Consider the following 24,180-nt stretch of genomic DNA (forward strand, 5'->3'; position numbering starts at 1 on the left):
CCTGGGGCTCAGTGGTTGAAGTGACTTATCTCAGGACACCTAATACTAGTGTGCTGAGATGCAAACCCAAGTGTTTGGATTATGAGAGCCAACCGTGTTACCATAAGCAAGTCAGTGAGAAGGGAGTTGGCCTTGACAGGGAGAATAAAAGCTGGTTCTAGACAGATAATTTGGACTCCTGCTTCCTGCTGCCTCAGTGGGTGGTGGCTGTCCCTGAAGTAAGGCCTGATGCTGGGGCCTTAACCAAGCTGGTTAAGTTTCTGGGCACAAAGTTTCCACACAAATCTGGTTTAGGGCTAGCTCTTGAATGCTGACTTAGTTTTGTTGCCTTACATGGTGTCAGAAGTACAGGCACAGGGTAAGTTTACTTATAAACGTTATGACTGTTAGCAGGTACCACATACGTCTTCAGCTTTGGGCAGGAAAATGATTTCCAGGTGGGAAATACAGTTAGCCTGCAGTTTGTTTTTTTTTTCCCCCCACTGGAGTTGTCTAGTCTTTGGAAGAGGTAGAAAGAAGGCAGTCTGAAAAGATTACAGAACTTTCTTAACACCTGCTTAAGCAGGGTCAACTATACAGTTTAACCTGCTTGTAAACTCTGTGGTCAGGAATAGAAGCACGGGTGGAAAACACTACTACTTGTTAATTTGTGCTAAATTAAAGTTCTTATCAGAATACCGTTGTGTTGAAGCAAGAGATAATACTAAAGAATCACTGTTAGTTTTTATGCTGCCATCCAGACTATTTTAAGGGCTGGTGATGTCTTAGACCTCCCAAAGCACCGTCAGGGAAATAAGATGCATCCTCACGCTGCTAGGAGTAGGTACTCTATAGCTGGCTCGGAGAATTTTAAGGTAAATCAGAGGTAAGATTTGAATCCAGGCCTCCTTGATCAAAGTTAAACTCACTTGTCAGAGGCTAGTTTTAAGATTAGGGTTTATAGACATGGCAGAGGGAGGAGACAGCTGGGATAAGATCCTTCTCTGTTGTTCTTATTTCCGTTTCTTCTCCAGACCATTTATTTAGAATTCCCAGGACAAATGGTATGGCTTTTGATGTTTCTTCATCAGTTTGAGCTTTGAACTTTAACCCTGGTCCTCCTGTTTCAGTCTTAGCTACTCTAACTCAATTTATATGGTCTGTGCTTTAATCTGTACTTCTTTTATTTTGTTCTTAATATTAAATGTTTAATGTTAAAGGTTTACAAGTTGATTTCATTCAGACCAGGTCTTAACTGTTCCCTGACAGTCAAGTTCACTTCTACCTTGAAGCCACTCTATGTAATAACATATATAATTATTAATTAAAGAGGAGATCATCTTTCCTTCTTAAACTAAAGTAAATTCCCTGTAGGTCAAGTGATTAACTGCAGAAAGTACAGCCATAGCAGCACTAGAAGAAAATTAAGAATGGCTTCTGTAATTTGGGGGTGTTCTAATCCTGACCCAAAGGCCAGGAACGTAGGAAGACTATTTTTTAGTTTGACCACGTAAAAACAAAGTTATGCACAGCAAAAAATCCATCATAAGCAAGGTTGAAAGACAGGTAACAAGGTGGAAAAACTGGAGAAGTCAGTATTTGTCATATGGAAAGAACTACTACCAAAAGACAAGGATGAATAAATACCAAAAGAAAAAAAGAGAAAGGAAAAATAAAGTGGACCAGTCAATATATGAAAAGATGTTTAACTTCAGGAAGAATCCAAGTAATGCAAATAAAAATGAGGTCATTTTAAAATCTATTAGATGGATAAAGATTTTTAAAAGGTTAATAAAACCCAGTATTGACACTGGGTGGGGGAGCAGGCACCCTCATAGACTGGTGATGATGTAAATTGGTAAGCTTCTCTGCTGGGCAGTTTATCAGCATGCGTTACAGTTTAAAATATGCATACACTTTGACCTGGCGATTTCACTTCTAGAGATTCCTTTTAGAGATCCAGGGAGAGAGTTATTCGACATGCAGTGTGTAATTGTGGAAAATTAGGTGAAACATAAATATCCCCTGATATTGGGAGTGTTCAGACACCCGTCCGCTTGTATAGTGGGATATATTTTTGTGTGTGTGTGTGGTACCCGGGCCTCTCACTGCTGTGGCCTCTCCCGTTGCGGAGCACAGGCTCCGGACGTGCAGGCTCGGTGGCCATGGCTCACGGGCCCAGCCGCTCCGCGGCATGTGGGATCTTCCCAGACCGGGGCACGAACCTGTGTCCCCTGCCTGGGCAGGTGGACTCTCAACCACTGCGCCACCAGGGAAGCCCAAGTGGGATATATTGATGATGTCCTTATTCATATCTGTTTTTATTGAGTGGAAATAACAAATTACGGAAAAGCAGTATACGTATTGGGACCCCTTGGTATCCAAGTGTCTCTCTCCACTCTGGGCTTGTGTGCACACAGGTAATGAGAGCCTGTGGTGCTGCTTCCCAGGATCACCAGAACGTTACTGTGGTAATCTCTGGATGGTGGACTTAGGGTTATTTTAACTTTCTTGTATATTTCTATATAATATACATCTGTGTGTATGTGCTCAAAGTGAGCGGATGTCATTTTTAAAATTGGAAAACATGAAGGGAATTTTAGAGATGGGAAAAGTACAGAATGCTGCTGGAATGTATGGCAGGTAGGAAGTGGGGAGCAAGGACCTCAGAGTCCACAGAGGGCATCCCTACTCCTTTACATCTACCCAGATATATAGTGTAGAACCCTGGTGCAAAGGCAAGGGTAGCCCGCCCATGCTTTCATGACCTTGAGTTAGCTTGAGTGGGCGGCTGTGATCAAATGAACTGGGTAGGGCTGACCCAGTTCTGTGTTTGCGCCTAGTACAGCTGCACCCTTTTTGCATGTGCGTATCTGTTTGCCCCGCTTGTTCGAGCAAGGTCATGGGTTTGTTCTCTATACCAGTCCTTTCCCCTTCCAGTACATTTCTTCCAAGGCACTGTCTGTAACCCTATCTCATTGGTGGTCAGGGAGAATTGAGTTGGGTTGGCCTAAATCCAATCCCATAAAACCAAAGGCTTGTTGCTCAGTTAACTGGAATCATCTCAGAGGACAAAAGGCAGCTCTTTTTTATGTACTTGATTATACAGTTCCTGAGGTTTCTACTTTGTCTCACTTATTCCATTCTCTCTTTCTTAAGGGCATGGATTTTGCACTTCATAATTTTCTTCTCCTCGTAATGCTTTTCATTGCCTAATTCAGTAATAGAGGCGGCATTAGTAAGCGTTGACATAAAATGATGAAATAAATAAGGCCTATGTGGGACTCTTCAGATGACTTTTTTTTTTTTTTTTAAAGCAGAACTGGTTCTTCAGAGTTAGAGGAAAGCAGGGCTCCTTTGCATTACTGGAGGGTGTTGGAGGTGGGTGGGCATGTGGATCCTACCCTAGCCTGGGAGCAGAGCACACTTCATTCCCTTCTTTGCCAGTTTGTCCCTCTTGTAGAGGGACTGCTGTGCGTTTGGAGCTGAGCAGGGACTTTTCTTACTTTCTCTAGAACAGCCCGTGCTGCAGACACTCAGGACACATTTTCCTAAACTCAGTGGAACCGTGGGCCCTGTCAGTGAGGTCCTGGCATTTGATGTGGAATTGTGGTGAAACTTCACAGATAGCCAGAATACCTTGACTTGACTGTCACTCTGGACTTGAGTCCTGTTTCAGCAGTGTTTTCTGGGCTTGTTTGAAATTTTGAGGCTCAGCGAAGCCTTCCAAACATTAACGTCCTCTTTCAGTTGCGCAGGCATTGAGACAAGTGGGAAGGATGTGTTCTTCCACTTGCTCTAGACCTTATCTTGAGAGCTAGACTGCTTTGGCGGTGCCCCTGCTCCCCAGGGTTCTGACTCCGGCTTGAATGAACTTGTTGTATGAATGTGCCCTGATATGCCGTTATTGAATAAGTGTTCGGAGAGGTTTGCAATCCCACCAGGTTAAATGATTACATAGCCTTAAACCGTGTAGATTTTCCAGCTCAATTAAACTACCCATTATCTCTTAAGTGACCAATAACGCGTGCAATTATGTCTTACTTTGCAAGTGGGATTAATATCTGCTGTTTATCTCAAGATAAATATTGCTAACATAGCCTGGGAAAGCAATTTTATGCCCTCAAGAGTGAGGCAGTAGAGGACTCAGATGTTGGGTATGAAGTTTTATCTTTCTGAACTGATTATGAAATATACTAAACATTTATATCGCTTTGTCTTTATAGACTGAAATCGCCAAGAGATTGAATACGATTTGTGCACAAGTCATCCCATTTCTGTCTCAGGAAGTAAGTAAAACTGTTCAGCTGTTAAAGTGCAATTATGTTGCTTCTCTGTTTGCAAATTAGCTAGTTTTAAGATGTTAATTTTATCACGAGGAACAAGTGTGAAGAACATCTGTTACAGCTGAAGTGTGTAAACCCCCTGCTGTCCCATCTAACAGATCTGAGGGGACACTGTAGAAGTGGTGACAATAGCTCAACCTTAAATTAATTTTTTTCTGTGGAAAACTGCAAAACGACTATCAAGCATAAAGCTTTTCTTTCCTCAGAGGAGTAGTATAAATAAGCTTGATAGCTACTGATGATTCACGTGTCCTTTCTCTAGAGAGCTTTTCGTTTACTGCATTTTAAAAATGGTTCCATCAGGGTTGACTTGACCACGGGAGCAGGTATTTCCTTTGTCCTTGTACCTCGGGGCAGATTGACTTAATGCTGTCCATGGAGGGAGTGGATGCCAATACTATTAAGGATAAGACCATTCATGTTACCTGTTCATGTTACTTTAGCTTATGGAGTTAATATACATATATAAGCCATTTTATTAAGTTACAAAGTAATAGAAGTTTACCCTTAATATTTGAGAGGGAAAAGCTCTTTATGTGAGTAATCTATGACTCAAAGCTAGTTATGTTTTAGTTTTACCTTTACTTTTGGATACAAGCTAATAAATGCAAAACTGTTTTAAGTGTGTACAGGATGCTTATATCTTGAGACAGTGAAAAACTTATGGGCCTTGGAGCTGGAATACTGAGTGTTTGCTCTCATTGGCATCTACTTTTCCATGCTGGGTAGCACCATCTCTGCTGTTATTATGGCAGCCTTTTCCAGCATATTATTTACTCGATGTTACAGTTTAGATTTGTTGGCCTTTTTTTTAAAAAAATTTATTTTTGGCTGCGTTGGGTCTTCTTGCTGCACTTGGACTTTCTCTAGTTGCGGCGAGCGGGGGCTACTCTTTGTTGCGGAGCGCGGGCTTCTCTTGTTGCGGAGCATGGGCTCTAGGCATGCGGGCTTCAGTAGTTGTGGCTCGTGGGCTCAGCTGCTCCGCGGCATGTGGGATCTTCCCGGACCAGGACTCGAACCCGAGTCCCCTGCATTGGCAGGTGGATTTTTAACCGCTGCACCATCAGGGAGGTCCCCTGTTGGCCTTTTGAAGCCTGTTGTTCATTAGATTTTAGTAATCCTGGTCTCTGCTACAGTCTCCTTTCTCCCAAAGAGACCTGTGGCTTTGTTTTTATTTGTGGGTGCAGCTGGGAGGTGCGCAGGCTATTTCCAGCCTGTGATCTCAGAGTGTGTGTGGGGAGGGTGGGGGGCGGGGTCTTTCCTTTCCCCTGTGGAGGGTGAAACATCTAGGGGTTAAAGGAGGAGAGGAATTCCCAGAGTTTCCAAAAACCAACTGGTGGGTTGAGATTTGTTGACCAGAGAAGTGATTGCAGGCTTAATATTTACATTTTAAGTATCAAAAGGGGTGTTTTTAAATGGCTGTAAACTTTTCCTGCTCAAACTTATCATAGCAAACCCATTCTGAGAACGAGGGTGATCTTCCAAATCCCATACTGTTTATTTTCTAAGGCCTCACGTTACCATTTTTGATGTCCTCCTTTGACTTTCTACCATTCTGAGCCCCAGATTCCCATCAGAAGTAAAGTGGTAACTGGTGTTGGTTAGAACTAAGGGATGCACCGCTCTCAGTTTTCCTTTGCCGTTTGTCTGTGTGTTCTGTGGAACAATGTGTGCTCGAGCAAGTTCACATTTAAAGACATATTACACTTCAGTCTGCACCTCATGTGGCATTTGTCTTATTGTTGGAAGGTACAGTGAAGGTCTTGGCTGCCTTGCTAACACTTTTCCTTCTCCTTGTTTTCAAAGCATCAACAGCAGGTGGCTCAGGCTGTCGAACGTGCCAAACAGGTGACCATGGCAGAGCTGAATGCCATCATCGGGGTACGTGGCCTACCAGGTCTACCTCCTACAGTGTGTATAACCAGCTTTCATTTCTTCTTAATTTGTTGGCTTAATATCTATCTATATATATATAATGTTGTGTCACTTGATCTTAACCCATTTGGTAAGCTGGGGGGCAGGGGGTGGCAGTGTCAGGTATGCTGAGGTGTGTAGGGGAAGAAAGATTAGCATAAGGGAGATGATAGAAACATTTTTAGGAGGGGAAGAAAAAATAAATCTTCTTTTCAATGGAAAAATAAATGTAGTCTATCCTGCTCCCTTAGGTTAAAGCTTTGGCAAGGGTTTTAAATACGTACTTTCCTTACTTCTGTTGTATAAACTTTAGATCCCAGTGAGGTCAAGACGTAGCTCGGCATTATTTCATTTCGTTGTCTTTTGCTTTTTTGCCTTTTGCTTTCCCAGGGTATTAGAACCTATGCATAACTGTTTTGCTTTTCTTGTGCCTCTTTCATGAATTTTTAAGTGGCACCCCAATGAAAAGAAAGCCCTCTTGCCGCTGAAGAAGTGATGATTGTCTGCCCTAGTGCCCTCTAGCCTTTCACCAGGTTTCTGCTCTCCTGGGTTGAGTTCAGTCAGTGCTCCTTGCTGGCAACTGGTTGTCAATCACAAGTCATTTGCTCTGCATTAATGAGCCTGGTGAACTGTTGGGTCCATCCCCTGCATGAGTTCATCCCCCCGCCCCCTCACTGCAGGATCCAGGATGGTTCTCATGTTTTCTGCCCTTCCAGACTAAGCGAAAGAAGTAGCTGAAATAAGCGACCGTCCTTGCTGATTTTATTCATATGTGAGTGCCTTGAGCGGATTCAAATCACTCATTTATCAATTTATGTTAATTGCTTGTGAGAAGATGCCCTGCTGGTCTTTATAGTTCCCTCAGACACTTTGTAATGATAATTAGACATGCTGCTGTACGGATTAAGAGTGCCATAGTGCAGTGATGGCCACAGACAATGGAACCAGTTAATCCATCAGGGTTTAAAATTACATCCCAACTGGAGATGGAGAAAAAACATAAGAGCCAAGGAGGATTAAAGAATGAGCCTCAGCTTGAAAACTCTCCTTTCATCAGTTTCTCAATTGCAGATCTGCAGTCGGGTTGCCTGTGGTAAGCTATTGGCAGTCAATTAGGTGAAATAAACTGGGAGGGTGACCTTCATTTCCTTTTAATAGCTTTTTCCTCCCTGAAATGGGGAGCTTCAGTGGATTTTCAGCTTAAATTTTATTCAAGCTGCTTTATTACACTTGACAGCTTAGCTCTGCATAAACAATTCTCCCCTCCTCTTCCCCACAGGTCTGGGCTCTGCATCTCTCCCCCTCAGTGTCACATTTTTGACTGTTACTTAGTGGGCTCTCTAATCACATTCAACAAAAAACACAATTACATCTGCATTTGTCTGCCGCCTTCTGTACGCTTTTCTTGTGTAATGAATTGCTTTATTTCAGAGATCAAATCAAATATTCACTGGTACTTTTGCATGTACCGTGTTTGATTAGCAAAGACTAATAGCAAATTGTACTTGTAGCTCGAGCACAGAAATTTTTAGCCCAGATGAATGAGGATGGAAAAGCCTGTTTTGATTAAAGGAAAACATATGCAAGGCAGTTCTCAAGTACCCAGTTACACTTTGTGGAACATGTTTGTTTTCTGATAGGCTCTGAATTTTTACGTATCATTTCTCAATGGTAAAACTTTGTACTCTTACATTATCAAAGGCACTGCCCAATCCTGTCCACTAGAAAGGAGGAAATTGTGTTAACCAGATGTTTATAGGTAATACTCATTTTGAGTTGAATCAGAAAATAAAAATAGCTGGTTGTTCTGGAAGGGCAGATGAATCGCTAATTTTATGAATGGCTTTAGTCCAGGAAACATGTTGTTGAGATTATAAAGGCAGATTAGCTCCGATAGCTAGCAACAATAACCCAAATCAGTGAATTGGGCCCAGCACAAGACCTAACGCCAGTTGCAGGTCTTCAGCATACTGGCATGTGCGGCTTTTATAATTGTAATTTTTGGATCAGTATATTAATTTATGTCAGCAGGCTCTTTTAAAGTTTGTAGTGATCAATAATTATCCCGCACCATAAGTTTCATGCTGTGGCATATGCTTGATTTTTGCTTGAAAGGAATTGTGCGCGTCCTGGAAAATCGAAGTAGCATAAAATTGGGTTGACAATTCAGCAGACCTTTGCACCCCTTCATTGAACATGCAGTGTGTCAGCCTGTCTCCCCAGAGGGGAGGAGGCTCTGGGAGGCTGTCTGTTCCTACAAGCAGCAGCTGCGCGCAGGGTAAATGCAGCCTGGTTTGATAGCAGCTGTCAGTATTGTTCAGGGACCGACTTAGGGTAAAGAACACTGGGAAGGCCATGCTCTTCGTCTGCATCGACTTTCAAGCTAAGAAAAGAAATAGTAATTTAACGGTTTAGACATCTATTACAAGTGTGAAAGATCATGAAAGAGTACCCTTTAAAATGCAAATGAGCTGAAACATTCTCATTCCCTTTAAGGTACAATCAAGGAGCTTACTGCTTGCTTGACAGGGCTACAGATATTTCTCTTTAGCAAACCTGGAAAAAGTTAAATCTTCTCAAGGACACCAGGCTTCTAGGTAAGCTCAGCTGTGTCCTGGGACCGTGGCTGCTCTTTTAGGAGGAAGAGAGAGGTTATAGTTTTTTCCATTTTTGTAGCGTGAATTAATGATGCCCATTTCTCACCAGCATAGAAAACTTAGTTCTCATATCTGACGGAAAATACTGAATTTTAAATCTTTTTCACCACAGCACCTGCCTTCAACCTACGTAGATTCCTGGTATTTAAGAAAGATAAGCTTCTTAGATATTTGATACTTGGAGAAACTATTGAGATATTTTTTGTTATACTTTTTTTAACAGCTTGACTGATGGCATATCTGGTAATTGGCAGACTAATAACTGCAACCTTACTTTTTGAATTTTGCTTTTTATAAGCTCCTTTGTTATTAAACGTGTTACGTTCTTGTAACAATAAAAATGCAGAGATCTTAATAGATACAGGGTTTGTTTGGTTTGGCACAAACTCCCTTGTACTTGAGAAAACAAGTTCATTGTGGGAAGGAAACTTATGTATTTGAACCTTGGTGTTTTTTTTTTTTCCCCAAACATCAGGATAGTCTCCACAATTTAATCAGCATTCCTCAAAGATTTTTTTTTTAGTTTGGAATGCTATTAAAAATGCTCAAACCGAAGTAGGTTATTGACTGACGTAACATTTTATTTGTGGGATAGCTAATGGCTGCCTGAAGGAAAGGAAAATTGACGGACGGGCTCTTCAGATCACTCCCCATTGTAGTATTTGGGGAGTTGGGAACTAAGAGCTCTCTTCTACCTGCTCTGATACTACAGAATTGATTTTAAGTTGAGATTGGGATTCCAAATAATTAGTGTTATCTTTTAATTGGGTTTATATCACGTATAATTAATATAAATCATATAAATATAGATATGGATATATACATCCTGTACACACACAGATTTTTAAAAAAAATGATGTGTAATTCACAGGTGAGATGCACACCTCCTGAGTGTACGGATTGATCACTGGCGCATGCACACACCCTGTAGCCCACATTCCTCTCTGGGTGCAGATTGTCCCCACCTCCCCAGGAAGTCCCCTTGTGCTTCTTCTCAGCCAAGTTTTCCCACCCCCCTAAAGAAACATGGTTGCTTTTTGATTAAAAAGTAGAAGAGTAAAAGAATAATTAGCAGAGTGTGATTTTCTTTATTGAAACAGTTACATAGTTGTGTATCTATTTCTAACCAAATACCTACTGCCTGACTTCTCAGTGTTTTATGCTCATCTTTCTAAGACCGTTTGTATTGTGTTAACCTGGACAAAGCCTGGGCCTAGGATGAGATGCACTTGGTTGGGACTTTGCACTGCCACTTTTTATTTTTATTTTTAAAAAAATGTTTATTTATTTTATTTTTGGCTGCATTGGGTCTTGGTTGTGGCACATGGGATCTTTCGTTGCGGGGCACGGGCTTCTCTCTAGTTGTGGCACGAGGGCTGTCTAGTTGTGGCCTGCGTGCTCAGTAGTTGTGGCACATGGGCTTAGTTGCCCTGCGGCATGTGGGATCTTAGTTCCCAGACCAGGGATTGGACCTGTGTCCCCTGCATTGGAAGGTGGATTCTTAACCACTGGACCACCAGGGAAGTCCCGGCACTGCCACTTCTTAGCTTTGTGACGTTGTACAGCCAGTTAACCTCTACCAATGTCCTTCTACAGGACAATGGATAATACCATTTACCTTGCATGGCTTTTGTGGGGGGTAAGACCTTGGCTGGCAGCCTTCAACGAGCATGTGGTGCTGACACCCTGAACTGAGGTTCTGTCTGCCTGGTTTCTCTCAGCACCTGTAGCAGATCTCTGGGTCCAGTTGGCCAAGCTCCTGTGAAGGGGCGATTGCTCCTAGCAGCAGGTCACCTCCTCCTTTGTCTTTTCTGGTGGTTACATGGATGTTGGTGTTTGAGATTAGACCCAGCCAGATGCTCTGCTCCTGCCATTAAGTTGTCATGCTTGAATGACTTTTAATAAGGACTCAGAAGTGCAAAAGCACTGCCATTTAACTTTTGACGAACAAACTTATTAAAGTTCAGAACCAGGGCGGAAAGCTAAGTTAGGGGAGCAGATGGAGGGGTTTGAGAAGCAAAAATGTGAGGACAAGGCATCACTGGCTTGCTTACTCAACGTAGAGAGGAAAGGGCACCAGGCCTTTTGCTGGCCCTGGGAGGTGGCGGGGATCCTTGTGATAGAATTGGAAGGAGAGAAGAGTCAGAAGACATGGACAGATGAACAGTTCCCCTACCACAGAATGCCGGATTTCTGATAGCTGCCTTGATGCTGACTGTTGGATATAAGAAAATTTAAACAATTTCCCATAGCAGTGCTATGAACATCAGGGAACTCAGGGAAATTTGGGGTTAATGTCAGCAGCGTTGTTTGTCCTCTCTCGTTTATTTGGATGTGATCTGACTTACTTTCCATGAATATAACTTCTGTCAAGGCCTATGGGGCTCAGGTTTGGGGCACCAGTTCTTGGTCATGTGTGTATACTCCTGTTCCATAGGCAAATTTATAATTCTCTATACTTTAAAACAACTTAGTATGAAATAAAAGAAGTCTAGGGTGGTCTGTGGTGTCTGACTGTGTATTTGTGTAGGTGATGGCTGTGAATACAAACTCCTGATGTGTCTGCAGAAGAAGCCTTTCTGTCCTTGAGAGATTGAGTTGTAGACCTAAAGGACTCCCTATTGTTGCAGGAGATGACTGGTTTAAGGATTAGCAAAAATGTTGGATTATTTTTTTCCTCCGGTTGTAGCTGTCAGACATCTATAGGATTGTAGTGTGGGAAGTTTAAGAGGATGAGGTTAGCCTCTTATTCTTATGAGTATGCAGTTAATCCCTGGAAAGCCCATCAATAACCCAGCTGTAAGTTTCTTTATAAAACAAATTCACCCTGAGAGAATAATGCATAGCCTGCTACCAAAGGGAGTAAATAAAATGATGACAACAAACATGGATCTTCCAGCTCCTACTTAGTGACATACCTGCCACTTAAATTCCACCATTCTAGCCCTTTTATTAATTTTCCAAAGAGATGGTGCAGTATCTCAGAGAAGTCTTTTATGCATCCTACCTCTCCTTTAGGTCGAGCTAGTTTTTTTTTTTTTTTTTTTCCACTGAGGGTACAACTAGGTATCTCTGACAAATGCAGAGCTTGGCTTCAGTGTCTGGGTTCCAGTGAATTGGGCAGTGTGCTTTTTATTTATCAGGAAACTTACTGAAGCATTGTCTACTTGTTCATTTCCCCATATATTTTCGTATGATTTTTATTTGGATTTCTTAGAAGAAGGCATTATAACATTTTCCCTCTTTTCAGAGGAAGAAGAAAAATCTTCAGAAGAGAAAGTTGAGCATCTCATTTTAGAAATTAGATCTATGCAGTTTTTTTTAAATTGATAGATGACTTAACATACCATATCATTCACCCTTTTAAACACACACAGCTCAGTGGTTTTTACTATATTCACAGACTTGCACAGCCATCACTACTATCTAATTCTTGAACATTTTCATCACTCCAAAAATAAACCCATATTCATTAGTAGTCAGGCCCCATGCCACCTCCCCTGAACCCCCTGGCAACCACTAATCTTTCTATCTCTGTGGATTTGCCTGTTCTGAACATTTCATATAAATGGAATCATATGATATGTGGCCTTTTGTGTCTGGCTTATTTCACTTGCATAATGTTTTCAAGGTCTATAGATGTTGTAGCAAGTACTTCAGTCCTTTTTATTGATGAATGATACTCCATTGCATCAATATGCTGCATTTGTTTATCCAATCAGTTGCTGGTCATTTAGGTTGTTTCCACATCTTGACTGTTACGAATAATGCTGCTGTGAACATTTGTGTACAGATTGTGGACATGTGGACATGTTTTCTTTTATCTGGTGTTTATATCTAGGAATGGAACTCTGGGTCATATGGTAACTCCATTTAGCTTAAACAGCCAAGTGGCTGTACCATTTTACATTCTCCCTAGCAGTGGATGAGAATTCCAGTTTCTCTGCTTCTTCCCCAACACTTGTTATTGTCCATTGTTGTGATTCTAGCCCTCCTGGTGGGTGTGACGCGCTGTCTCACTTGTGGTTTTGATTTGCATTTCTCTGATGGCTGATGGTGCGAACATCTTTTCACTGAAACCTTATATGGTTTTAGAAATGGATCTACCTAAGTAAACATGGCTTTTAAAAAACTTATTCTAGTTTAGGTCTTTTAAGTCACGACGGAAACAGACACCCAGGGCAGGTAGGATGAATAAGTCGGGGGGTGATGCAGAATGAGTTGGCCTGTGCGGATTAGCTGAAATGCAGAAGCAGTGAAGACGAGTTTAGATGCTTTTCAGAATTTTAGGCCTTCATCCTGGTGCCTGCCTATGTACGGGCCATCAGTGTTGCTTCTGCATCTCATTTTCTGTGGGCTCCTGCATCGAGATGGAGCCTCTCGATGGATTTATGTATTTATTTATTTTATTGTCTTCAAGTGGCTTGCGAATTCTTGGCCCCAGCAAGCAGTTTCTGCCTGTTTATCACCCTTGTCCCCTTCACGCGAGAGGCCATCCACATATTGGGAGGTTTTCAGATAACTCCTGTAGTAGTGTCCTTGATGTTTCTCCTGCCACATAGCTCTTCCCCACTTTTCCCACTTGTTTATCATAGCACACCAATTTTCTTTTTCTGCACTCTCCCAAGATAAGAACTGAGTGTTTTAAAGAACAGAGAAATAGAAGAAAATCAAGGATGACTTGGAGAGAACTGTCAATAAATGCTACTTTTCACTCCCCCCCCCCTTGAAAAGTGTTTAAATACCAAGTGCTATAAATGCCACTTACTGTCACGCTTTTAGCATTAAAGATGCTATTTTGGGGCATGGTTTTAGTTCTGGTTGGGTTCAGTTTGTGATCTGTGTGACATAGTTTTCCCAAAGGTTATAAAGTGGGTTAAATTTCAGAAATTCAGTGGTTGGTGATAAGGAACTTATTAGCATCTAGTGGGAATGAGAGGGACGTTGGCCTTCGTTTTTATTCTGGTGTCCTTTCCACTTGTATAGGCAGCTCTGTGGTGATAAACCCTGTGCCACACCTGTTTTAGAAACAAAAATGTAGAAACCACTGCACAGTTATATTAAGGCTCTGAATGTAAACGGCAAAGTCAATTTCATATAGCAACATAATTGACCCAGTCTGCACTGGGTAAAGTGTGAATTAAAATTCTAAATGTGTGGCTGTTGTTTGACATGGATGAGGTTATTTTATTCCTTGCGGGTTTTCAGTATCACTAACTCAGTGTTTGGTGTTTGTTTTACTTGTCTCCTTCCCAGCCTATTCAAATTGTTTGGGTTAAGAACAAGTACAGTTATCTCCTTATGCCCCAAACTAAACCTTTCCCTAATCACCTTTGAGGCACCAGAACAGTATGTAAAAGTTCCCATTTAGCTCTTTTCCCAAATTGTTTTGTAAAATGTGAAGTTTCTGTTTGTTTGTTTTGTTTTGAATTGTTAGTGGAGTCAGCATTAGGAAGCAGAGGCTCATTTTTTTGAGCTGTGACAGGGTACTCGATGGGGAAGGGACAGTGAAAAGTTAATATTTTAAAGTACTTCTGGTTTTTAAGCAACAATTTGGCAAGTCCTTTGGCATATAAGAACATGGTTTCTAATGTAATGGGACAGAATTCCAGCTTAGATTGAGACCAGAACTTCTCACCCTCAGCACTGTTGACATTTTGGGCTCGTGAGTTCTCTGTGCTGGGGGCTGTCCGGTGCATTGTAGGACGTTTAACAGCATCCCCAGCCTCTACCTACTAGATGCCAGCAACACTTCTACTCGTCTTTCCCTCCCAGTTGTGACAACCACAGATGTCTCTAGATGTTGCCAAATGTCCCAGGGGTGGGGAAAGTGGTGTTGAAATTGTTTAAGAGCTACCAGTCTAGATTGATACATATTGCCCCAAACCACCATTGTTCATCAGAAATGCCTTTTCTGATAGCTTTATAAACTGTGTTGCTTATGTGTTCTGTGGTGTATAAATCTATAAGCATCAACTTAAAGAAAATGTTTACTAATTAGTTCAAGCTAATGAATGGGTAGAAGGTTGAATTTTCCCAGCCAGCCTTGCTGTCACGTTGAGAAACATTTTACAGTTTCCCCGATGATTTGGGTAGGTTTGGGTCTATGGAGGACTGATTCATGTAAATTCCCCTAATTGACGGAGCCATTGGATTTTTTGATGTGTTGCTGGCTATATAGCAATGTCAGGATCTCTTTTCTTGTACCATATATTTTTAAGTAACATTCATGTTTCTTCCTTTTGGTGAAGGTGATGAGTACTAGTCTGTCCCAGGTAAGCCGTGTTGAGAAAAAAATGTTCTTTAGGACACATGGGGCAAGTGGGCTGCCCTTTGGGAGTCAGTTGTTTCAATCTCCTGGATGTGGGCCCTCTGTTCATTTCAATAAATATTTTATCTTAGAAATAACACTTATTACTTATTAAGCATCTTCTTCTGAGAGAAGCCAGAACTATCTCTGTTTCAGCTTGATTCTTCTTTATCGGCTTCCTTGGGCGAGAGCTAGAGCAAAAGATACTTTCCTTTTTCAGATGTAGGGTATCGGAAAGTGGGGACTGGAGGGATGGCACTCGTGAGTCATAAATCTAAGAACAAATTCCCATCTGTCACTGCTGATGAGGCTGCATCGTGAAGATGGTTTTATTTCCGGGTAAATGCCCAATAGTGAATGTGGATTGTCTCTGGGTGTGCAGTATTGCATACCCTCAAGAGTATCTCCTTACCTGGGAAGGGAGAAACGTGAGGTCCTCGGTGGAGAAAGAGATTGCCCTCTTCCTTCCCCTTGCTTGGGAACACTAGGTCTGCAACGGATCCCTTGTGAACAGGACTGGGCTGCTGGGGTCACAGGAAAAATGCTGTTCTGGGGACTAAAAGCTTTGCAATCATTGTTCTGGCTATGAGCCCCACGGCAAGCCACTCTTTCATCTGTGAAATGGGAGCCATTATGCCCGCCCACCCTTCCTCCCTCTGGTGTATTCCGAGCTGAGGCCAGATAAGGAAGCTGGAAATATTATCTAGGGGCACTGCATGGTAGGATAAAGAAGGAGAATGTGAGGCAGCAGTATCCACGTTTCTTGGGTCCTCAGCATCTTCAATAGCTGTGATTCATCCTGTCGCTACCTACTTAGTACTCCTTTCATTTTGTGATAGGATTTATGCTTTTTAAAAAAAAAGGAGGAAGAAGGAGCTTTCAAGATCGCCAAGCTAAGGATGGAAGAACCTAATTGCCTCTAATAATGGGCAGTGAGCTATCTCTTCAAGGGGCCTGGAAAGCTAGAGCAGGCTAGAGGTGGGACTTACTCATGGCCAATTAGGCTGTTGGATAGCCCTGTTGAGAGCTATTTGCCTGAAGGTTGAGTTTAACTTTGCAGGTCTGTTTCACAGCTGTGGCAAAGCCCCTTTATTTTATAAGCTTAGTCTTTCTTTTCAATAGTACATCAGAGAATGCTTTCCAGTTCATCTTTCCAAAAACCAACTTGGGCTTGGCAGAAAATCTGCTTCCTTCTAGCATATCCAAATATCACCTGAGACTGCCTTTGCTCTAACATAAAATCACACGTCTGGAGTTGTGTTTTGGTGTCTCCGTTTGGGGGGGAACGTTAGAGGGGGACTGGGGGTGGGGTGCAGGGAAGGGTGATAGGGTTGGTACCCTCCACCCTATAGTTAAATTCCTTCCCCTCTGCTTAGCCTCTCTCATCTTCTTTAATCAGTGCCGTGCTTAATTACCCCACCGCACCCGCTTGTGTATGCATCACTGCCTTTCCCCCCAAGAAGCCGGACATTGCTTTCACTCTGAGTAATGATAGTAATCGCTGGTAGGGCAGACCTGTTCCTCATCTTTCTCCGAGCACATTTCTTATGGCAGGTGTCTAGTTCCTAATTAAGTGCTAATGAGCATGCCTAGTGGACCGTGATGCTGCTGCCAGCTCCTTCAGTTTTATGTCCTGCTACTGCCAAGCTCTTAAAAGGTGACGGAGCAAGAATTAGTGTCTTTGGGATGACAGGAAGGTGATTTTATGCATAAAGAAGTTGTTATTATGATCTCAAATGGTGAATGAGTAGTTTATAAATACTTTCCAAGAATACTATTAATGCTGCCTGCTCTGACCTCACCCCTTTTCCAGTTTCCCTCGCATTAGAACTGTGCTCTCTTTGGAAGGAGTGGAGGTTTAAAGAGAAGGTTGGCGCCTAAATATTTTTAAAAAGGTACTAGGAGTGGTTGAAAATTTACTGTAAAATGACTATAGATGCTGACTTCTGCCTTTTAGATGCTGCTTTCTCTTGCTCTTGAGTGCCGGAAGCATAATGTTTAGGATTCAGTCAAAGATCAGTGGTCAGGGTGGAAATTGCTGAAGATCTGGTGTGAAGATCTAATATATTCAGTACGTGCAAGGGTGTAATAAATAAAACGAGTAATTGAGTCCCAGGGAAGTGAGCACAAATCAGAATCTTAAGAATTTCCTAACATTACACCTTAGAAATTGAGCTTTAATCGTTTTTACTGTCTCATCAAAAACGAGTTTTATGTTGGACAGCTGAAATGTGGCCAGATTTATGGTGCAAGGGCCATTGCTTGGATACTTTTTCGTTTCCTGCAACAAATCTTAAATATATGAGAGCAGTGATACTCTAAAGTGAACAGGTTTCTAACTTCTGGAATGGGTTAAGTGATAGAGGCGAAGGCATTTGGGAATGGGGACTTGGTCCTCATGGTTGGAGTCCCACACAGCTGGTGGGAGTGCCTTCCTCAGCAAGGTTCTTGGCCTGAGTCTTGGTGTTTTCCTCTGTGACACGGAAGGGTCACACGGGAGGGGGATGGGTTTGGGGCATGGGGCCCAGGAGAAAGGAAGGGATGAACAAAGTTTTGTCTCTCAGGTTCCTTCCATTTGTCACATGCGTGGCTCCCTGAGGGCTCCCTCTGTATGTGGTGGTAGCATGACTAGAGCACAGCCATGAGGGTCCTTCCTACGTTGACTTCACTTCCCTGCCACCTGGTGGGAGAAACTCAGTGCCTTGAGCCCCATCTGTGAAATGGGAATATCAATACTTCCTCCATTCTGTGAGGGCTTGATGAGCTAAGGGCACACAAGTACATGAGAGATGCTAGTTCTTCCTGCTTTCTAAGTTCTGTTAACTAAAGATAATGTTTGGTTTTGTCTCATCCTAACGTTGTGGTAAGTTAACGCAAGAATGCTGGGGTGCAATGGAGTCACCTAGTAACTGGTGACTAGTTGAGAATATAGTTTCTGTATATTAGGATGCATATCTGCACCTCCCCTATTTTAACCTTTCTGAAGTCAGAATGAGTCTGAAATCTGTGGCATCTTAGATTCAATGACGCACTGGATTTCATCCTTGGAGGCGCTTAGAGATGGAACTTACCACCGTGTGAGGGCTTACTAACTTATCCAAGTTTGCTAATAATCAGTAGCTACACTTTCAGGGGGTGAGTTAGGCCAGAAAGTGACAGTGTCGATCTGAGGATTATGTTTTGGGAAGATTATATGATATCAGGTAACTGAGCAGATGAAAGCTTTTGATGGACTGAAAGTGCTAACCACATTTTTTTCTCTCTTTCCTCCCTGTCTCCTTGCTCCCTTCGTGTGTGTGTGTGTGTGTGTGTGTGTGTGTGTGTGTGTGTGTGTGTGTGTGGAACCTCCTGTTCTGTCTCCTCCATCCTCTCCTGTCACGTCTGCTGTCTCCCTGGTTGCCGCCACCACTGCCACCACCCCCCCCCCCTCTTCCTCTCTCACCACCACCACCAACAGCAGCAGCAGTTGCAAGCTCAGCATCTTTCTCACGGCCATGGACCTCCAGTGCCCCTCACCCCTCACCCTTCGGGACTTCAGCCTCCTGGAATCCCGCCCCTCGGCGGCAGTGCCGGCCTCCTGGCGCTGTCTAGTGCTCTGAGTGGCCAGTCTCACTTGGCAATTAAAGATGACAAGAAGCACCACGATGCAGAGCACCACAGAGGTGAGAGGCCGGGCAAGCCAGATTAGGACCTTGCCCTAACACTCTTACAGTGCTGCAAAGTTTGTGCACCGCTAAAGAGAGCCCCAACCCATTCAGAGAGCAAACAATGAGCTAAGAGGAACTGTCTGTCGCACAGCTTGGCCACTGAAACACAGTTCACCCTGGAGGTTTTCAGGGTTTAACGTGGGCATCTGTAGATTTCTCCATCTCTTTAGATGGCAGGCATCTTGACATCTTGGCAACTGCCTCATTAATGCCAGTGGCCTGTACCATATTATGGAAAACTGTTAACTGCTTAATTGGGTAATTTTCAAAGAAAGTAATGTTGTTAAATGGGGCGAAATAAGAAGTTAAATTTGAAAGTGAATGTGTTCAAATGAAAGGTTTGATAATTGCATCTGTTACTACTTAGTTTCATAGGCTTTAATTCTAGTATGCATTAAATATTGGGCAAAATTGCACTTGACTAATTTTTGAAAAAAAGTAATTTATTCTGTCAAGAAATTTTAAAAAAATAGGCTTTTGTGTATGGTTAAACTGTAAATCTTATGTTTACAAAATACTGTAATTTTCAGGAAATCACTGTATTAGGAACGTGCAATGACTTATATAAATAAAAGCCATTTTAAAACTGTTTGGGGCTTGTGTTCTAATTATTCCCCCCTTTTTTTTATTTCTGTTCTTGCCTCTGTGTCTGAACGGGCATGTCTGTGCGTTTCTTGGTAACCTCGGGAGCAGACAGAGAACCGGGCACAGTAAGTACCCTGACGCCTGCTGCACATAAACGCGTTCTCCCCCCCTGCAGTGCACCCTCAGCCGCCTTTCTTTAAACACACAGGCACAGACACGTATATTCTACTCTCTCTCAGCGACCTGTTGTTTTTCTTTTTCTTTCTTTTTTAAAAAAATATGACTGTTTCCCCCCACCCTTTGTCTTTTATATAAAACTTCCATCAGGTGAGAGGGAGGCAAAGCTGTTTGCTATGATTACTCACTTGAAAATACACTTTGATCCCTATGTGCCCCAGACCCATTTAAAAAATATGTTTATCATTGCACTTCGAGTCCAGGTTTACCTGTAGTTTGAGAGTATTCATTTTTATCTTAAGTCAGTTCTGCAGGCAAGAGGTCACAATCCATATGTGACATTAGTTAGTATTATGTTATTTCTACCTAAACCATTCATTATCCTCTGCAAATGCATCTTAGTTTCTAGGTTTCCATATCTAGTTTTCTTTTCATAATTGTCCTTGGAGTGTGAACTTGAACTTAACTTTATTTTAGTCCAAAGAACTGAGTGTCTGAGTAAGCTCTCAAAACAAGGAAATTCAGTGCACGGGGCTCTGTGCTTATCGAGTTCATTTTTTTCCCACCAGCCTAAATCTTACTCATTTTACATAAAGCACGTTTGATCTGTACACATATCTGCCGGTTACTTGTGGGGAGGCCTGTCTCTAAAATGCGTCTCTTACATGTTGTGGAACAAACAGAATGAGAAATTGGCCCCTTTTCAGCTCAGATAACCTCCAGTGTTTGCCCCCTTCCTTCCTTCCTTCTTTCTGAACATGGCAGTATTTTGATCATCTTCAATCTAAATATTGTTAAAAAATAGGATACTGAACTTTTAAATCACTCTGATACTTTCTTATGTTTGGGGGGATGATGTGTAAACTTTTTCAGTTTGAAAAGTTTAGACACCCCTCCACACACACCTTCTGTGTAGAACGGTAGCTATTTTTAAAATTCTCTTTGGGACAGAGCTTTGTTTTACTTCATGTGTCAGGATGTATTGGTGGAATGGATAATGGTGAAAGGATGAGGTAGGTAGTTGTGAAATTCTTGTCCTGTAAGTTTTCTTTGGAAAATGTTGGGAGGAGAAAAGAGGGGAGAAAAAATTTAGATCTAGGGAATAAAATTACCTACTCCGAAAGTATGGACCTAAGTAAACTGATTTATGGAGGTGACCTTTCTGTTTTGCTGTTTCAATGTCCCTGTAGATTGTCATCTTTTCTGCCATGTTCATTCAATAGAGTATCAAATTAAAAACCCTAATCCTGGGCCAGAGAATAGAGATGGCAGAAGATGATGCTGGGAATGCCCACATGCATTAGTCTGCTGCATGTTTTAATCTATTGAATTTATTCTAGGTTTGAGACTTGATTTCAACTTTATGTTATCAGTACTACTGTTCCACCTTAAGTCACGGTATATTTATTGAATGCTTACTATATGTAAGGTAATATAGGAAATATATCTGTAGTGAGGGATGTGTAGGGATATGTAGGTACATGTATCACAAGCCCTTTCTCAAAGAACCAAGGAAAAGCAACAAAAATACTAGAAGATACAAGGCTGCAGAAAGTTTTAGCAAGAGTTCTAGACAGTTGTGGAAGGGATACCATGGTGTATGCCTCTCTGAAATGCCAGTGGCAGGAGAGAGTAGAATTTGCACACTTAAGCTTGTAGAGGCATTTTTCCATAACTCGGTATGACTGTATTTCTGAGTATGTCTAATAATCTGTGTGTAATTTTGGCTGGAAGATGTAATCAAGAACTTGACTGGGGAAGTGAGGGTGAGGTGGACGAAGGTTAATGAGTTGTACCCTTAAAGAAGTACTAAATCGTTCTTGAGTTTCAGGCAGCTGTGGATTGTTTTCAAGTCTAGTTTGTTTAGTTTGTAAGTCCGTGTTGAGTTAGCAATCTGAACTTTTAAGTCCAAATGTGGTAGATACCTTGCATAAACCAATCTATAAAATAATATAAAATACATGGTTACTTAATGTGTTATTTGCATGTCTCCTTTTTCACACCAAATTTTTGTCAAGTCTTAATAATAATTTCAAAGAGTATTTCCAGAATAAGTATATATGCTGAGTTTCCTGTGTAATTATTACAGAAAACTCATGGTAATGATAATATAAAATGGAGAAACTACACTAATTTTTAATCTAAAAATTTAATTCAGTCTGTAGAGAGGAATTAAATTGTTCACTGTCCGTATAAGTGGGATTTTGCTGCAGTTACATAAAATTAACTAGCTCTCTTCAAACTTTGTGTAAAATTAAATATGAGACTCAGTGGGTAATGAGATGATGTGTACTTTTAGCTCCTAAAATATTATAGTACTTATCTGTTTAATAAAGTGGTTTGAATTATGAAGTTGAATTTTACTTGGCAGATAAAGTCAGTTCATTGCTCTGTACTGCTGTTTTGTTTGTTCACTCATCGAGGGGTTAAGAACAGTGGCTATAGGGCAGCGATTTTCAAACCTTATGGTCTCAGAATCTTTTACCCTTAAAGTAACTGATGACCCCAGAGAACTTTTGTTTATGTGTGTCATATATTTTGAAAATTTTCTGGGTTAGAAATAAAACATTTTAAAATCACTTAAACAGATAAAGAGCTACTTGTGTTAGCATAAATAACATTTTTAATGAAAAATAACTATTTCCCAAAATAAAAAATTGCAGTGGGAAGAGTAGTTTAGTTTTTTTTGCACATTTGCAGATGTCTTTAATGCCTGGCCTAAAAGAGGGCAGTTGAATTCTCCTCGGCTTCTGCATTCTCTTTGTTGCCATACATTGTTTCGGTTTAAGTATTGGAAGAAATCTGCCCACAGAGAGACACCCTCAGGGTCCTTGGACCAAACTCTGAGAACCTCTGCCATAAAGAAGACCAAGGAGTTCTAAAAAATTCTAGGCTGGCATATAGTCTTGTTTTTTTTTCCTGCCCTTCCTTCTATGTTGAACAAACATATTTTTTATATCAAGTGCAAAAATCAGGGACTTATGTCGGAGGGAGTGTGAGTGTGTGTGGATTGTTATCTGTGAGTCTAAAACTGGTTCATAGATAGTTTATGTTTATTTTTAGTGACAGATGATTCCATTTGCTGGTTTAAGGTTTTATGGTAGGAAAACAAATGAACCTTAATGTAACCTGTTTAATGTAAAACCCAGGAAATAAAGGTGCTAAGAACAGAGAGAAAATACGGACACTATTTTTAAGTTTCTTGTTTCTGAAAGGGATGAATGATAAAGCTAGTAATTTTTGAGAGGTGTATTCTGCTGTTTGGCTGTTTTCTAATTCGCAAACCTTTTTTTTTCCTAACATAAGCCTATTTACCAGAGTGCTACTACTGAGCAAAAAAATGACCTAACAAAAGCCTTTACTTCTTCAGGAGTAATAAAAACTTTAGATATCCCAATTAATTTAAAGATGAATTGCACTAAATTTTGGCTGAAGGGAATGCACTTTAAATACGTCTACTTGAAAGACCTGGAGTTAGAGAATTGACACGGAGTTGTATGGGTTTTAAGAAAAATGGTAGAATGGATGTTTAAATACTCATTCATTTTGCATATTTATTGACCACTTACTATGTGCCAGGCACTGGCTGAGGCACTGCGTTTACTTGCTGCCATTTTGCAGTGATAGCTTTTAATGTCAAAGTCAAATTATGTGTTGAACGAAAAGCACTGAAATATCTAACTCATGTGATCGCTATTTGGAACATTTGGAAGAGGGAGGAGACTTGAGGGGTCTATGTGGGAGAGACTTAGGACAGGGACGATCTGTAGACCTAAGGCGGGTTCATAGTGGACTTCAGAAGGTCCTGGGACCCCTCTAAAATTGTATGCAGAGTGGGTCAGTGCTCTTACATAGTGCTGAGGAGAGATCATAACATGCATTAAATTCTCCAAAGGGGTTCCTGGCCCAGAAAAGTCTAAGCACTTTTCATCTACTTCAGAGGTCAAAATGGTGCGTCACCATCATTTTCTCAATAAGACACCAAAGTAAGGAGGTTGGGTGTCTTTGGTCATATAGTTAATTAACAGAGGTGGAGATTTAGATCATGTCTTTCTGAGGGACCCTGTTGCCATTCCTATAACATTTCTAAAATTATGTTCACATTTAGAACTTATTTAAAAGTAGTTATGACAGCCATCACTTTATTTAATGTAAGGGGGTGTCTTTATCTTTTTCTTTTCTAGCTGTTGTACTTCACTAGTTTATTGGCAGAGGTAGGACCAGATCCTAGTTACGGACCACCCATCCCTTCACTCTTTTCTAAGACGACACTCAGCAGTATAGAGAGCAAGGAGGAAATAAGGTGTGAGGCTTGCTTTGGGGAATACTTCACTCTTGGCCTGTTTCTGAAATTTTATTTTTTTGAATGTCACAGCGTCTCCCAGTGGCTCTTGAGGACCGTGGCACTGTGGGTGTGGGGGGAAAGGGGACAGTGATAGAAAGAACATGGGTTTTGGACAAAGGCAGCCCCCAGTGGAGTTCTGGCTGCACAGGCAAGATTTCTC

The 24,180-nt window shown here is 41.5% G+C and overlaps 1 protein-coding gene across 5 annotated transcripts in view; it reads left to right on the forward strand.

Moving 5' to 3' along the window:
• Positions 1 to 24,180, forward strand: part of LOC137227739 (transducin-like enhancer protein 1) — an 87,896-nt gene that overhangs the window by 24,730 nt on the left and 38,986 nt on the right. For 2 of the 5 annotated variants that reach the window (XM_067744089.1, XM_067744094.1), the window contains exons 5-8: positions 4,206 to 4,268; positions 6,132 to 6,236; positions 18,664 to 18,868; positions 19,607 to 19,623. In XM_067744089.1, the coding sequence (XP_067600190.1) occupies positions 4,206 to 4,268; positions 6,132 to 6,236; positions 18,664 to 18,868; positions 19,607 to 19,623 (390 nt within the window). The remainder of the gene's footprint in view (positions 1 to 4,205; positions 4,269 to 6,131; positions 6,237 to 18,663; positions 18,869 to 19,606; positions 19,624 to 24,180) is intronic. The other 3 variants (XM_067744090.1, XM_067744091.1, XM_067744092.1) reach the window with 3 other exon arrangements.

This window comes from Pseudorca crassidens, chromosome 7 (genome assembly GCF_039906515.1).
Source record: "Pseudorca crassidens isolate mPseCra1 chromosome 7, mPseCra1.hap1, whole genome shotgun sequence".
Taxonomy (NCBI): Eukaryota; Metazoa; Chordata; class Mammalia; order Artiodactyla; family Delphinidae; genus Pseudorca; species Pseudorca crassidens.